Here is a 16,794-nt window from a genome sequence, read left to right as displayed (position 1 = left end):
TCCTAAAGGTTATAAGATTCAGTAAGTTACATTGTTATGGATATAAAATTTAACTCACTGCCACCTCACCATCCTGCAGAGGCAAGATAAGGCACATCCATCTAATAGAATTGATTAGTTGCTTCCCTACCTGTGCCCAGCCTGACGCCTGTGGCTTATCTGGCTTACATTTGTTCCTGAATTTGATATCTCAAGGTGAAGAATCTTCGTAAAGACAAATCCATGTTAAGAGTGTATTTTGGGATAGATTTGTATTTAGTTGAGGATTAAATAACATGGTACAAATCATGCTTAAAGACTGAAATGTTTCAAGTTAAAGAACTGTTAATAAAAGTACCACTGAACTGTCTTCTAAGGGAACTGTCTCAGTAGCAAGAAAATGAGGAGAAAACTCTTCAGAAAATGCTGACTCTGAGGGCCCTTTACTAATTTTGCTGTCATTTTGACACTGTCTGTTAAATCATGCCATTTAGCAAACACTTAGCCCCCCAACCCAATAAATCAAATTATGAACAAGGAGAAGCTCAAAGTAAATAATTCCAGCACACCCATGATCATTACCCTGTAATGGAACTATCCAAGTGATAAGGCCCTAAAAGAATCTTGGGGTGGCACATTTTGTGGTCTGGTTTAGATTCGTACAATAGGTATCAAACTGGAGCATGCCTCAGCATAACCTGGAGGGCTTATTAAAATACAGATTGCTAGGCCCAACTTCCAGAGCTTTTGATTCAGTAGGTCTGGGGTAGGAGTTTAAGAGTTTGCATTTCTAATAAGGTCCCAGTTGACACTGGTATTGCCAGCCCAGAGACCATATTTTGCAAGCTGTCAGAATAGTAATTTCCATATATAAAATGAAACTTTGTATACTAAGTTTAATTGCAGCTGTAATTTAAATATGAATTAAATAGCATGATTAGTGAAATTACTCTGAACTCACTTGGAATCCATTTTGGTCACCCTCTTGGTAAAAAATTCATCTACACCTTCATCCACTCTCCCCATGAGACCATTCTGTTCACCATCTTGGGAGACTATGTTGGCAGCACAGACCTGCAAAACAAACAGATGTGATGTTAATTCACATGCACCTTGATTTAGCAAACATTTATCACTAGATTTAAGACACTGTGATTAAGGGTTATGGGAGGGACAAGGCTCACTAAAATAGGGACCACGTAATCTACAGGAATAGAAGCCATATGTACAATCATAACATAGACAGGAAGAAACAAACGTGAGGGATGCACTAAAAACACCATGCCTTGTGGAGGATTCATGCTGACTGGTGCATTAGAAGCTTGTACCTAACAGATACGACGAGTCGGGTGTTTCTAAAGGCAGAGAAAGGCACTGCAGGCATGTGGTAAGGGGAAAGGGAGTGCATGGAGAAATGAAACACGTACTGACTTCTGAGAGTGGTGATAACTCCAGGGCCCTGAGGTGTATGGGTGAGGCTGGCTGCTAAGGATGGAGTATAGCAAATGCTAATACTGGTTGCCCCTAACCCTCTCCCCTGCCTACTTTCTTTCTTGCTGGAAGAGCCCAAGAGTCAGATTATGGATACTGATTTGCTTAAGCTACAATCCCTTCCTCTTGTCTGTGATTAATAGGCATGGGAGTGGGACATAATCCTAGTGTGTGAGATACAAGGGGAAATTTGCTAGGGAGCTCATGGGGACAGGTTTTGTCAGGAGGAGAGAATGTGTTTTTCCGCAGTTATGTGAGGGAGATGTGATGTCTGAGCTGCGGAAGGCCACTGGCATTCACCAAATGGGGAGGCCCAAGGATAAAAGGCCGCACACTGGTTGACAATAACAAAGCAGAAAGGGGAAAGCACCTGGGTACCTGTGCTCTGCTGCTGAATAAGCCACGCCTGGATCCTGAGGCCTCTGGATTTTTTGTTAGGTGAGAAAATAAATATTTCTCATTGTTTAAGTCACTTTTGAGTGAGTATTGAGTATTTCATAATATCCAGTTGAATACTTTCCAACTAATAATACAACAACCCATAAGGAACAGCCTTGAGCCTTATGCTAAGGAAGAAGGAACTTACTCCTTAGATGATAGGGAGCCACCAACGCAGCAGCATGGCCCAACCTGAATTCTGGGGAGGTAATTCTGGGGCAGCATGAAGGACCAATTGGAGACGCCAGAGAATATAAGTAGGTAAACCTGTTCAGGAGCTGAAATCAAAGACTCTTGAATAATTTAATGTAATCTGGAGGTGATGAGGAACTAATGAAGTGGAGAAGTGAGAATGGAAAGACAAAAGCTGCCCAAGATATGGTCAAAGTTTCCAGGCCAGGTAAATGGGGACATGGTTCTGGGGAACACGTTACAAACATCGTATTTGGGGAAAAAGCTGTGTCTTATCTTCTTGTTTGAGGTATTGTGGGAAATTCAGAAGCAGGTGTCCAGCAGGCAGCCAAAAACTCTGATCTTATGAGAGAGGCTGGTGAGAAGCTATCAGAAAGCTATACTAAGTTAGCATGTCTCTTTGAAAGGACAACTCATAGTAAGCTTAGTCAGATGCTTGATTTGTGTCTGCAATGTATATTAATATTTCACAGATGGGTTGTGGATGACTGAGAAAGAGCATGCATCTTGCCCATGCTGTTGGACACAAGGATAAATTCTCATGTGGTTGGGATACCTGGTCTAGACGTCTTGCCATAGACGGTGGGAAAGCTATTTCCTGTAATCTTGATTTGCAAGTCTCAAGATGCCTAGGGGGAACATGGCTTATGTCTCTATGGAAATTGTTTAAAAAGAAAAACCCTTGAACAATCATTTACTTCATTCATTGGGAAGCTCTCATTATGAAAATGAACTATGTGTTTGAGTTCATGTTTGCGACATGCTGAAAAGTGAAGAGACAACAGATAATAGACAAAGAACCCTATGAAATAACAATTACACCTCTCATCTGAATGGTGCTTTATATTGGTGCAAGGTTTTCCTACGTGTTGCAAAAGAGCGGACAATCAGCAAAGTTCTATAATTCCGTTATGCAGAGAAAAAAGCTCACTGAATAACTTTTATTTTGAATACAAAAGATAAAGTAGTACAGAACTTGCTTTTATTACATTATTTTTCCCTTTTGGAAAAGAATTGAGGATAGAATCTCTATAGCAGTAATAGTCCCTTAAGTTAATATAGTTCTTGACAGTTTACATGTGTTTTACACATTATGATGTCAACCTTACGTCTACCCTTTAAACTGAAAGAGATAGTACTATCCTACTTTTTGGTTAGTCACAGATCAAACAGTGGCTCAGAAGGTTAGGGGCACCCACACTGGTCACCTGATTGATGGATGAAGAAAGATGTGACCCCGGGACATACGGTCCTAACACAGGGCTTCCTCCCAGCTTCCCCCAATGATTCCTCTTTCCATTTTGAAAAAACAAAAAAACAAAGTTAAGTTTTACTTGTATAATTTCTCCCCTCAGGAAAAATTTCTCTTTTGCTGCTTGGAAACAGAAGTCACAGCCGGCACAAAAGGTTCTCTGGGAATGTGGGGTACATCAATGGGTTTCAGAGATGGAGGCACAGAGCTGAACAAAACAGTTTGTTTTCCTGCAGGACAGGCCAGCTTTTAGGGCTGGACTGGCCCCTACAGATCCTCCAGTCCAACCCTGTCATTTTAGAGATAAAGAGACAGAGAGCAGACAGGTTAAGAGAAGTTCAGTATCACCGGGAGATCTTCCATGAGACATGGTTTAAAATGCATCTGTTAAAATAGGAAGCAGGAGGTGGCATCAGCCTACGTGAAGAGCAGTAGAAAAACTGAAGACTGAATTGAAATGCAGTTTGCAAAAGAGTTCAAGGTCAAATGCACATGCTGTTTCAGTTCCTTTTCTAACAAAAGCGAAGGAAAGGACAAACAGTTATCAGAAGTTCTCAAAATCCCGTTTGCTTTTGGTCTTTTCTGTCAAAGAGAATACATTTCAGACTGAAAAGGGTAGCACAGCTGTTGGAAAGGGAGGGAGCAGAAATCTCAGCCGTGAGCCTGGGGCCAGAACCCACTGCATTTGCACTCAGAGAAAGGCTTTTACAAATAAAATCAGGAATCGCTGTTGTTGATATTTGATAAAGAAGGTAGATTTTGCACCTCCAGTGTTTAAGTGCCAAAAGGATAATTTGTGAATGCTGAGAAAATAAGTTGGTGATCGGGAGGACTAAAGACAATTCAGATCACCCTCTGTTTTCCCTCTGCCAGGATTATCACAGTGAATACACCAGGGAAAGACAGTAGGCGGTGCACCTGGATTTTGATGCGGCAGCTGCCAAATCTCTCACAAGGTCTTTATTGGCTGGATGGAGAGGAATGGGCAGGAAGTAAGGACAATTAGGTGCATTAGTAATTCTTCGAACAAATATACCAAGGAGTGCTAATTAGTGAACTGAATAATCATGGAATGTTATGTGCATATATTAGAATGTAAAAAACATGGAAAATTAATTAGCTTAGCAATCAGGAAATAAGGAACCCAAAGGAAGTAAAATGAAAAAAATATAATAAAAGAAAAAAATTAATGAACTTGAGAGGATTGATAAAACAGTTGACTCTTGGAAAAAGACTAATAAAAGAGATGACAACATGAAGAGAAAAGGCATTAAAAATATGTTAAAATGAAAAAGGGGACACAGCTATATAAGAGATTAAAGATATCAGTATAAGAAATTAAAAACTTAAAGGAATTCTATAAACAATTAAATGAACAATTAGACTAAATGGAAGATATCCTAAAAATATATAAATTACCAAAATATCTTAAGAATTAGGTAACCTGAACAGATCTATGACAAAAGAAATAAAATCCTTAGTAATATATCTACATACAAGTATCACATGCACACAAGCATATAGACAACACTTAGGGCCCAGATGGCATCCCAGGAGAGGAAGAGACAATCTCTATTATATGTAAACTGTTCCAGAGAATAGGAGAAACGAAAGAGCTTCCCAATCAATTTTATGAAGATATTATAACTTTGAAAGCCAAACTAGATGGATGGTTTAGACAAGAAAATAAACATGTTAAGTCTCTCTCATTTATGCATATAGATGCAAAAATTCTCATAAAATATTAGCAAACAAAGCCTAGCAGTGTATTAAAACAAAGCAAAAAATCATGATTAGGAATGTTATAACACTAGAAAAAGTATGTTACTGAGATTCACCCAAATTTCACATCAAAAAAGAAAAATTATCAGTCTCAACAAATACTGGAAAAAAAAAGAATCAAACTACCATTCATTCAAAAACAAAATTAGCAAAATAGAAGAAAACTCTCTCAACTGAATAAATTATAGCAGACACTGCTTTGTGTCTATTTAGTGTCTATTTGCTCTTGTTGACTCAATACCAAAACCCTGACTTATTTGGAGTATCGATGTGACCAACTGGCTATTTATCTTCCTAGATTTTCTTGTAGCTGGGGATGGAAATATGGTTCATTTCTGGCCAATAAGATGCAATTGGAAATATACTAGGACTTCCGGGTAGTTTAGATTCCCTGCTGCATGCACCCTCCTTTTCTCTGTCTGAAATATGTGTATAAAAACAGATTATAGACCTTTCCTGAGAATAAGATCAATAACAGTCACCAGGATGATACAGCCATTTTAAAGGTGAATGCAACCTGTGGTTGAATAAATAGAAGTTTCCTACTTAAAAGGAGAGAAGCAATGGGTCGGGTGTGGTTACTTGCACCTGTAATTCCAGTACTTTGAGAGGGTGAGGCATGTGGATCATGTGAGCTCAGGAGTTTGAGACCAGCCTGGGCAACATGGCAAAACCGTGTCTCTACAAAAATACAAAAATTAGCAGGGTGTGGTGGTGCGCACCTGTAATCCCAGTTACTTGGGAGACTGAGGTGGGAGGATCACTTGGGCCCGGGACGGGGAGGTGGCAGTGAACTGAGATCGCACCACTGCTCTCCAGCCTGGGTGACAGAGTGAGACCCTGTCTCAAAAATAAATAAAAGGAGAGAAGCGATATGGCAGATCTTACTAAATACTCTATTTTGTCTTGGGTGCCACACTGCAATTTATTCAGAACAGAGTAACAAGACTTGTAAATGGATTCTAGACAATTTCACATGAAGAACATCGAAAGAGCTGAAGAATTAAGATTTGACCCACAAATATTGTTAAGTCTGCTAAGTAGAAGAGACTTGGATACCACGTGCCACTCCAGAAGACAGAAACAAGATGGCTAAGTTCAAGCTATACAGTAAGAGTTTTCGCAACACAAAAAATAATTTGCTAATAATTAGAGCTTTAAGAAAATGGCAGCTTCAGAGAAAGAAGTCATTGTGGATGGAATGGCCAATCAATGGCTGTGTAGGGATTTTTAAGCACCTGATGAGGGACTGGACAAGATGACTTCAAAATCCGTTTCAGCCTTATGACACCATGATTCAATGCATACAGGAGAAAACCTATTACCCAGGAGTTAGTCCATTTTAATTTGAGTTGGTTTGTTGCATCACTGGGCCGACTAGTGTGGGGCTATGCCCTATGCCGAGAATATATGGCAAACTGACTGATACTGACATATCACACAAAGTGAAGCCACTGCATGGTATAATATTTCAGAGAATGATCATGGACAAATCAGTTATCTGCCCTGGGCTTCCTATTCCCTTGAATATTGAGTAATCTTTAAAATTCCTTCCACTAGGAGATTATTCCAGTTAGTGGTAGTGTCAGGACTATATCCCAGTCCAGTGTTCTTTCCACTCCTCTATGCAAATTTTTCAATGATTTTTCCGTAAGGGAATACTTTTCACCTATAGTTATGTAAGGAAAAAGTAGAAAGAAGCAATAGCTAACTGGCAGTGGATGAGTGAGTATAAGCATGCCTCCATCCCTGTTGGGTGTCGTGGTTAGAATGCTCACCTGCAGTTAGGTGGCCACGTGGACAAGTTCTGCAAAGTGGTATTCAGATGAATGTGAAGCTCATCCTTTCAGACCTGGCCCTTAAAACCTCACGGGTATGAGCCTTCATGCTTTATGTCATCCTCCAGCTAAATGCATATGACTTGAGGGACCAAAAAGGAGGGTGGAGCCACAAAGTAAAAGTAGCCTGGATCCCTGACAACTGTAGCGTCCCCTGGCCAGAAATACCCACAATGGACTATGATATGAACAAGAAATAAACTCCAAAATATCAGAGATTTAACATAGTAAAGGTTTATCTCATATAGTAGCTAGTGTCACCCCACCTAATACAGCTGAACGTCAGTATCCAAGGGGGATTGGTTCCAGGACCCTCGAGGATACAAAAATCCATAGATGCTCAAGTCGCTGCTATAAAATGGCATAGTATTTGTATATAACCTACAAACATCCTCCTGTGTGCTTTAAATAATCTCTAGATTACTTATAATACCTAATACAATGTAAATGCTACGTAAATAATTGCTATACTATATTTTAAAATTTATATAATTTTTTAATTGTTGTGGGTTTTTTTATTGCTTTTTAAATAAATATTTTCAACCCAGCGTTGGTTGAATGCTCAAATGCAGAATGTGTGGATATGGAGGGCTCACTGTACACTACACATTTTCTCCCTTTTCTCTGTTGTAGCTGGAACATTCTGGTACCTGAGAAAATGGCATTTCCACTCTTAAATTACCCATGTGATGCTCTTTTCCCAAAAGCAAAGACTTTCTGACAGTCAGTTCAACTGAGGAAATAATTTTTGAATAAAATTGTATGTAAAGTTAGTTAGTTTGTTTCTTAGTAAACATGGGTAAGAATCCCTTTGAATTAATGAGGGTAAATGAGTGTGGTATTAAATCGGTTTCCAGGAATTTTTTACTCTTCCTCCTCCATTTAAGTGTAGAAAAGGGAGAATAGGTACAAAAGCAAAAGCAAATATAAGATTTATATTGTAAAGATAACTAATATTAAAATGGAAATACTAGCTTTGAACAACAATGTTTTTAAGTAAAGGATGGCGTATTTTTATCCCATTTATTTCTTATGACAACTCAACAACGTAGGCAACGTTGGTATTTAGAAACAAGTTGGCTCAGGTTTTTTAAAAAAATCCCACAAGCCTCTGTCCAGATACACACTGCCAGGGAGTGGGAGAGCACACTGGCTGAGCCTAGCATCCTGCTCTTACTACTACAGTAGAAGGTTAAATTCTATGGGCTAAGCAGCTATAATGTAATTTTTAAGAATTCTTTTATCTACTTAAGTAAAAAGGAAAAAAGAAAGAAACATTCTATCTCTTGTTATTTTTTTTTTAATCTTTTTTTTTTGTTTTTGGAGTGATAGAGGTGGAATTAAAACATATAGCTGAAATATCTATATCCATTGTTCTTAAAATGACTGTGGTTTGATCTGAGGTTACATTTTTGTGCCTAGTTTCTTTTTTTAAAAATAGGTTATCTACTCTTCGTATTACATAAATATCTATTTGTACATTTTTGGCACAAAAATCAGTCATTACAACATGTTTGACCTGGAAGAAACTGGCATGCTGGCATTTAACTCAGCCTTGGCGTTGAGAATTCTGACACCTGGAAAAGTTCATTTGAGGCATTAGGGTTCACAGACAAACTCTAGAAAAGCTAAGACAGACTTTGGATGAACTGATTTTACTGAATCCTAGGAAGAAAAACAACGATAATTGTTAATAATTGTCCTTACTAAACACTAATAATAAAGGTAAGCCACAGCCTCCTCATTCTTACCTGAAAAATTTAAATAATGGTGCCTGCGTGCAGCTTCACAGGGCTGTTAGACATGAAAGCACTCTGGAAATTGTAAGCAGCGTGATATCATAAGGTAATATATTTTCACTATGAACTCAAGTAAAGGTGTGCTAATCCGTACTTCTCAGTCCACCAGTACTCTGGGAAAAAGCCAGATCTATTTAGACCTCTGGCCATAATACATTATTTTGGGACTTACCTTTGTGTTACACAGTCCCTACGGGAAAAAAGCCTAGAGTATGCCAACCCTGTGAGTCCTGGCTTCATTGTGGACACAGGTGAAATCTCTCTAGAACAGATTGATGAGGCTGGGACATGCTACCCCAAAATATGGCGCCTTGGCATTTGAGGAAATAGCAAAAGCAGGAAAGTCATTCTCATCTTCCCCTTGCCTTTTTCCCTTGAGGCAGGTCATAAAAGTTTCATTCGAGAAATGCCCTCCCTATAGGCAGATAAAAGAAATGTCCTCCCTATAGCCAGAAAAAAGAAATGTCTCTGAAGACATGGGGAGAGGGAGAAGAGTCTGAACAAACAGGCCTTGCTAAGTGCCCCCAGTTTATTACCATTAGATCATACCCCCTTTGTCTAATCCTACTTCTCTGTAACTAACCAATTCATCAAACTTGGCATAAAAATACAAAGGTTTCTCCTGTTTCTTTGAGTCTGCATTTCTGAAGGTTCCCATGTCACATAAAACTTACATTAAATACATTCTCTTATGCTTTTCTCTGGTTGACCTGTCTTTTGTTACAGGTGCTTCAGCCATGAAACCTAGTGATACATGAGAAAAATCTGTTCTCCCTTGCAATATCTAGTATGCACCTCAAATAGGACTCTGCCACAGCTTCCTTCCCTTCTTTTCTATTTTTCAAACATTTAAGGAGAAAAGGCTGGCATGGTAGCTCATGCCTGCAATCCCAGCACTTTGGTAGGCTCAAGCAGGAGGGTAGCTTGAGGCTAGGAGTTCGAGATCAGCCTGAGCAACATACCAAGAGCCCATCTCTACAAAAAAAATTATTTAAATAATTAGCCAAGCATGGTGGTGTGCACCAGTAGTCCCAGCTACTCAGGAGGCTGAGGTGGGAAGATTGTCATTGCTTGAGCCCAAGAGTTCAAGGCTGCAGTGAGGCATGACTGTGCCACTGCACTCCAGTCTGGGTCACAGAGTGGGACAAAAAAAAAAAAAAAAAAAAAAAAGATAAAAGTACACAAGATTATCTCTTTCCATGAGTTACCAGTTTTATCAAGGATAAACTTAAGCCATTTCGCAGACAAGTTATATTGCTAGTGTTATTCCATATGGAAAGAGCCATAGAGAAACCATTTATTCAGTAACATCCTAGAACGTGAAGTGTGGGTTGTCGGGCGGTTGAGGGAGGGGTTGTCTTTTTACCTATCTACAAAAGTATTTCCTTTATTTTAAAAAGAGAAAGAAAGGAAAGTATATCCCTGTAAGTATATGTAATAATGGACTAAAAAAGTTAAAAATCAGTAAATTAGAAAACAACAAACTAGAATTTTTTTGTATTTTGAAACGGTGTCAAGCGATTTGGATTCAAATGAGAGAAATTAACCAAACGCAACAAAAGCCTGATCTAAAGTGAGGAAATTATCAACCAGGCAGGTAAGTTATTGTGACCTTCATCCATCTATGTCTCCAGCTATCCACCTACTTATCCTATAAGTATTGTTGAACCCCTACTATATTCAAAACCCAATGTAAGCACTGAGCATATTACCATGAATAATAAATCACAGGCCCTGCCTACACAGAACTTAGAGACAAGGAGTAAGCTGAGAAAACTCTGTGTGATGAGAGCTGTGACAGAGTAAGCATCAGGCACCGGAGGAGGTGAGGCCTCCATGGAGAGTTGCTCAGGCTGTGCACTGTGCACAACCAGACTGTGAGAACAACTTCCCTGGTGTCATGTGACCCTAGCTCTGCGGGAACACAGTGGGAGGGGTAAGGAGGGCTTCCTGGAAGAAGCTTTGCCTGCTTTAGAAACAACTATGATCTAATGGTAATAACCTGGGGGCACTTAGTAAGGCCTGTTTGTTCAGATTCTTCCTTCTGTCCCCAAGTCTTCAGAGATAAGGACATTTCTTTCCTCTGGCTACACAGAGGGTACTTCTTGAAAGAAGCTTTTATGATCTGCCTCAAGGGAGAAAGGCAAGGGGAAGATGAGAATGACCTTCCTGCTTTGCTATTTCCTCAAATGCCAAGGTGCCACATTTTGGGGTAGCATGTCCCAACCTCATCAGTCTGTTCTAGAGAGATTTCACCTTTGTCCACAATGAAGCCAGGACTCACAGGGTTGGCATACTCTAGGCTGTTTTCCCTTAGGGACTGTGTAACACAAAGGTAAGTCCCAAAATAATGTATTATGGCCAGAGGTCTAAATAGATCTGGCTTTTTCCCAGAGCACTGGTGGACAGAGAAGTATAGAGAAGTGGATAGTTACAGAGATGTAGTGGAGATGTAAAAAATCTGAAAGTAGTTCTCAGCCCAGGAGATGGGGGGAAGCAATAAGAAAAGGGCTGCGGCATTAGAGGGCTGGAGCTCAGGATGGGAGGTAGCCATAGCAAGGAGGAAGAGGGAGAGCTGGTGATCAGGATCATATTCAGCTTTCTAACCTGTCAACTGATGATGTCCCAAGAAAAACAGGGGATATGAGAAGGGCAGGCTTATAGGGAAAGGTGGGATCTAAGTTTCAAATTTTTGAGCCCGAGGTACTAATTCAAATGTAGGAGGCAAATCTACAGTCAACAACAGAGACTAAAACCATGAGTTCAGATGACATCACCCAGACAAACAATAAAAAACTTAAATGGGTCTGGCAGGAAAACTGAAAGGACACTACTGGAGAAGTGGGTGGAAAAGAAAAGAGTGTGATGACCGGGAAATCTTCTGTCGGGAATGACAGAGCTTTCTGTGTCAAAGAACTGCTGAAACATCAAGTAAGATGATGGATAGCTGAAAAGAGTCCACAGGATTTGGTGTGGAGTGACCTTGGGAGGGTGGTTTATGGGGTAGGTAGATATAGAAGGAAGATTTTGGTAAATTGTGGAGTGACAGGAAGGTGAAGAAGAGAGACAGTAGAGACAGTTGGCATAGGCAAACTTTTTCAAGAAGTTTAGCTATAAAGGAGAGAAAAGACATTAACCAGAGAGAGACATGGGTAAAGTACATTAAGGTTCATCAGCACCCACAATTGAGTCTTCTGGAGTAGAAAGAGCAGGATGTCAAGAGTCACACACTGGGGCTCCCACTTAGGGCTCTTCTCCAACACTTCGGTTACATAGGTTTGTGGAGGGGGGATGCATGTGTGCACTCCAGAATCAAACAATTTTTAATTACCAATTAATTCTTTTGGTACTTGTATCTTTTTTGCCCAGACACTGTAAAATGCTAGAGACATTTATCTAGAATAAGGATTTCCTATCCTAGATAATCCTTATCTATCTAAGGATTTCCAAGGGCAGCTCTGTTCTGAAGAATTGGAAATTTTACAGCATTGTCTTCTCCACAATTATGTTGTTTTAGTTAAGTGACACAATCTGTTCATTCTCCAAAATTATTGAGCACCAAGTTGAGATACTTTGTATATCTCATGCAAAGAGGTTCTAGTCTTCTTAAACATAGTTTTCATGTTTGTGCAAAGCACTTTAGCAAGACCCTCCAACTTTCCCCAAAGAAAAGGGTGTGGGAGAGACGGGGCCTTTCCAGTCCACCTACCGCTGCTTGGGTGGGTTGCTGCTTCTTATTCCTTTTTGGCCTTAACTTGGTAAAGTGTTCCAGCTTCTTCCCCTCTTCGGAGGGCAACTCAGAGATAAATCCCGAGCTCCGCTTCTCCTGTCTGAGGGATGGGAACGGCGGGTCTTCGATGTGAATCGGTACCTCTTCCAGCGCTTTATCTAAATCAAACTCCATTTCTAAAATTGAAAAAAAAAAAAAAAAAAAAAAAAAAAGAAAAACAGCCCACGGCCAAAGCTTAATGCATAGAGATGGATGAAAAATTCCTAAAAGTAATTTTAAGTCTAGCATAGAATAGCAAACACCCATTCACAGATCACTTAACTCTTTCTCAATATTTACTCATCCAGGGCGTCCATAAGGAACATCCCTAAAATGGTCTAAGGTCTTGCTAAGGGTGCTTCACAGTTCCAAGGAAATGACTGGCAGCAGCAAAACACTTACCAAAGGCCCTAGAAACAGGCCGCAGCATTCGGCTGTGGATACTCTTCCTTTTGGATTTAGGGGTCATCTACAAATGAAATTATAATAATTAAAAAAAAACAGGTAGCCACAGAAAACTTGCCTTTCAAACTTCTGAAACATTCTGGATCGATTGTTTAACTCAGTACTTGTTTCTCTGCTTTAGAGGATGATTGAAAACCTGACTGAAGAGACCAAACTATTTTTAAATGTTTACAATTTCTCAAATGATACAGCTAAACTCTTTCTTTTGTTCCATCCCTAACCAGTTGAATTCCACTTATATAGCTGAAAAGAACAATGAATGAATTTAATTCCAAGCTGTATAGAGGATGTTAAAATGGATACAAAAATAAAAATCAAAGACTGTAAAAATCAGTTACGAAAAATTGAAAACACTATTATTAACTGATCATTGTCACAGTAACATCAATGTAAGCAACCCTGACCTCTTTCTGTGTCACATCAATGACTTAGGTAGTTGCACTCTCTTGTTTTTCATTTTGCCCCCAAGATTTTGATCTTTACATCATGGGCAAAGACCAGGAAAAGGTGCTAGGACTCAAAAATCTGTATCTGCTGGCACTTCTCAGTGAAATGCCTTTGATCCTGCTAATCTTCTAAAAAATGAAACCCAAACTCAAACCCAGGGCCAAAACTGAAGAGCACTTTCCTAGCATTGGTGTCAACTGTTTGTGGTGCAAAGCCAACCCTCAGAAAGGCACTATCTTCTCCCTCAATAGGATCACACAAATGTCAAAGACGGAGGGAAGCTTTGTCATCACCTACACAAATAAACTCCAAGGATGAAACTGAGTTACAGAGATGACAAAGGCTAACATTCATGGTGTCAGAAGGAGCAGAGCCAGGGATAGAACCCAGTGAAGAGGGTCAGGCCAGCATCCTTCCTGCCACATCATTCATGACCCATATAGAGATGGATGGATGTTAGGGATGTTTTCACTGGTTTGATATCAGGAAACTGGTACGTGTATAAACTAAGAGGTAACATAACTGAAAGAACTTAGTTTGCATACTTTCATTTCATTTAATAGGTTTTCATCTAATGCTTCCTCAAAAAAAAATCTACATGATTGAAAAACATTCTTTAGCTCCAAGGAGAAACTGGCAGTTACTGATCTTTAAAGCAAACAAATCTATAGTTTTGACAATTATGCCAGTTTTAATAATAGTATCGTTTTGCTATTATTTATTGTTGAGAGAAAAGGGAGATAAAAAAAAATGATTAGCAATTGTATTGAAATCCAGACTGGTTTTCCTAAAATACAAAATGAAACTTGCTGATTTGGCTTTTTTCAAGGTTTTATTAAAGGCAGACAATCTGAGGAAAAGCTACTTATAAATTAACAGGCTTTGCAGGTTCAATAAAAACTCAGCTAACTCCATGCAAATGGAAAGGAATCCAGTTTAAGGCAGTTCTCCCCAAAGTTAGCCATGCAGTTGGCTGAAGAAGTTAGTGGCCTGCCTGGTCTATTCACAAGTGAAATCTCTGAAAATAATTCTCAGGAGATACAAGCTATCAAAATATATGCTGTGTTTGGTCGCAACAAGTTCTTCAGTATTCTATCCATCTTGTGCACAATCATGGTAGGTAAAATAATCAAGAAGTAGCTTCAGATATAATTTTTAGCCAATTTCATTTAGATTGTCACAAATAAAGAGGAAAGATGTTTAAAAACGCATGGACTGAAGATGTCTTTTTTTTTTTTCCTGACTCTTGATTATATTTTACAGGAAGTGTATTCATGGGCAAAAATAGTCTGGTTTAAGTTTCCATATCATGAAAGTCTTTATGATACCAAATACATATAAAATATATAAAAATTATGATATTTCAAACAATTTTAAACATATAAAAATATGTACTATATATAAAATAAATGACAATATATAATATGTACAGAAAGAATCACATTTACAAACTCATGTCCATCTGTGAATAGGTCATTCAGCTTAGTTTAATTTCATAGACATAATTAAGAAACACACAAAATCATCAGGATAATTTGACGGTTGATATCACTCAAAGGGGAGCTAGTTTTCTCCTCTTGGTCTTGTTTTCCAGTGCTTCAAAGCCCAGTAGAGAAAGCTTGAATATCAGAAAAACTCACTCTAATGTATTTCACTTGCTTTCCTTTACTTTGTGTGCTTTTTACAAGGGTAAGTAACTTCTAATTACATTTCCCATAAATCTGTACCTATCATATCTTGTAGTTCTGAAGTTCTGGCACAGAGCCAATGGTCTTTTGCTAAAATAGAATTTGTAATCAGGCCAGTTTCTACAATTGGTATTAAGAAGGCAACCCAGCTTCTATATCTTTCCTTCATGGGATTTAAGTGCAACAACAGAGAAAAAAAACTCAATCTCATTTCTCTCATATTTTTATTACTTTTCTTTGGAAGTAATTCTTTCTTAGTTTTACAGAAAATGTGGACTTCCTTAGTTTTATTGGCTTATTCCTACAATGCCATTACATATAAACCTAAAGCAAGAGGAAATATAAAAATGTACTATAATTATCCACCTAAGTGCATATTTAGGAGCAAATATTTAATGTTTGTCCAGAAATTTGGTTTACTTGCGCTCCTTCCTCCTCCTCTCCCCAACTGTTGGGTTGATGAATTACATCCCAGAAAAAGAAAACAATCTGACTTTACCATCTTCTTTAATACTGTTAGCTCTCTTCTCTTTTTGTACCAAAATGAAAGGGTCAATTTTTTCAAACTGTTTCTTAGTCCTTATTGACCTTTCCCTGACATTGCTAATGCCTAAGTATTTTCTGAGTCAGAGAAATCACAAACTGTCCATCAGATGAAGGGGGGTCAGCACTTGAAAAAGAAGAGGTACATACTGCAAACAGACCTCTCATCAATCAATGGTTAACACTGTCAACTTGAGGCCTAGACAAAATTAACTTATCTTAAAAAATGCATCTTGAAAGCAATAAGGTATAATTTTCAAAACCCATATCCCAAAGAAGTATGAGAGGAAAAATGTGTTAAACCCTTGTTTTAAATGTAATTTTAGCAGGAAAATCTTAAACACAGACTTCTTTCTTGTCCTAACATCACAAATCATCAATAAATCCCCACTGTGGCAGACACTGTGAACAAAAAGGCCACAACTCTATTTTCTGAGAATCCAAAAGCATCAATGTCTACATTACTCTGAAATTGTACTCATTTGATCAAATTTTTGTAATGAATTTTAAACTATTCTGCACATAGCTCAATTGAGATATGTCTGCTTTTACTACCAGTTAGACTAATCTTGGAACCTTCCAAACAACATAACATTTTTTTCTTGTCAAACCCACTTTTAACACGTAATTCCTAGACATACTTTTTTTAAAAAATGAGAGTCAAATTGCTTAAGTCACCATAAAAATAGAAAGAGGTGCTTTGTTTTTGCCACGTTTGCTCAAAGAATAATAAATAACACTCTCACTCCAAGTTCAAGAATCCATAATTACTTCCCCCTCACCACCAAGGCTGTAGAAACAACAACAAAAAATAACAATACCAGTTGAGATGAAGATTAGGAAAGTTCTCCTAATATAAGCAGCAAATCATAATGTCGATTTTCTACAACCCTGGGCCTGAAACAAGTAATATGACAAGAATCAGGAAAAAATTTTTAAAAGTAATCATGTCTTTATTATTGTTATTATTACATGAATGGAATAAGCACTTGTCTCCTCTTGAATGTTTGTATCCTCTTCATCAACACTCTGCTTGCTTTCAGGCACATGGCTGGAGATATTTTAAATTCATTGCCTGTTTTGCTAGCTGAACCATCTTGTAAAATCCAAT

At 38.5% G+C, this 16,794-nt stretch overlaps 1 protein-coding gene across 15 annotated transcripts in view; it reads right to left on the bottom strand.

Moving 5' to 3' along the window:
• CARMIL1 (capping protein regulator and myosin 1 linker 1) overlaps positions 1–16,794 on the bottom strand; it is a 337,716-nt gene that overhangs the window by 25,827 nt on the left and 295,095 nt on the right. For all 15 annotated transcript variants that reach the window (XR_009211234.1, XR_009211235.1, XR_009211233.1 and 12 more), the window contains 3 exons: positions 12,943–13,009; positions 12,481–12,677; positions 941–1,053 (listed from right to left, as the gene is read on the bottom strand). Coding sequence is in view for 11 of the 15 variants with exons in the window: in XM_058432050.1 (XP_058288033.1) it covers positions 941–1,053; positions 12,481–12,677; positions 12,943–13,009 (377 nt within the window). In the remaining 4 variants the exon portion in view is untranslated. The remainder of the gene's footprint in view (positions 1–940; positions 1,054–12,480; positions 12,678–12,942; positions 13,010–16,794) is intronic.

Source organism: Hylobates moloch, unplaced genomic scaffold, assembly GCF_009828535.3.
Source record: "Hylobates moloch isolate HMO894 unplaced genomic scaffold, HMol_V3 SCAFFOLD_20, whole genome shotgun sequence".
NCBI classification, from domain to species: domain Eukaryota; kingdom Metazoa; phylum Chordata; class Mammalia; order Primates; family Hylobatidae; genus Hylobates; species Hylobates moloch.
The sequence above is the reverse complement of the archived record's forward strand: the minus strand, read 5'-3'. Positions and strand labels throughout refer to the sequence as shown.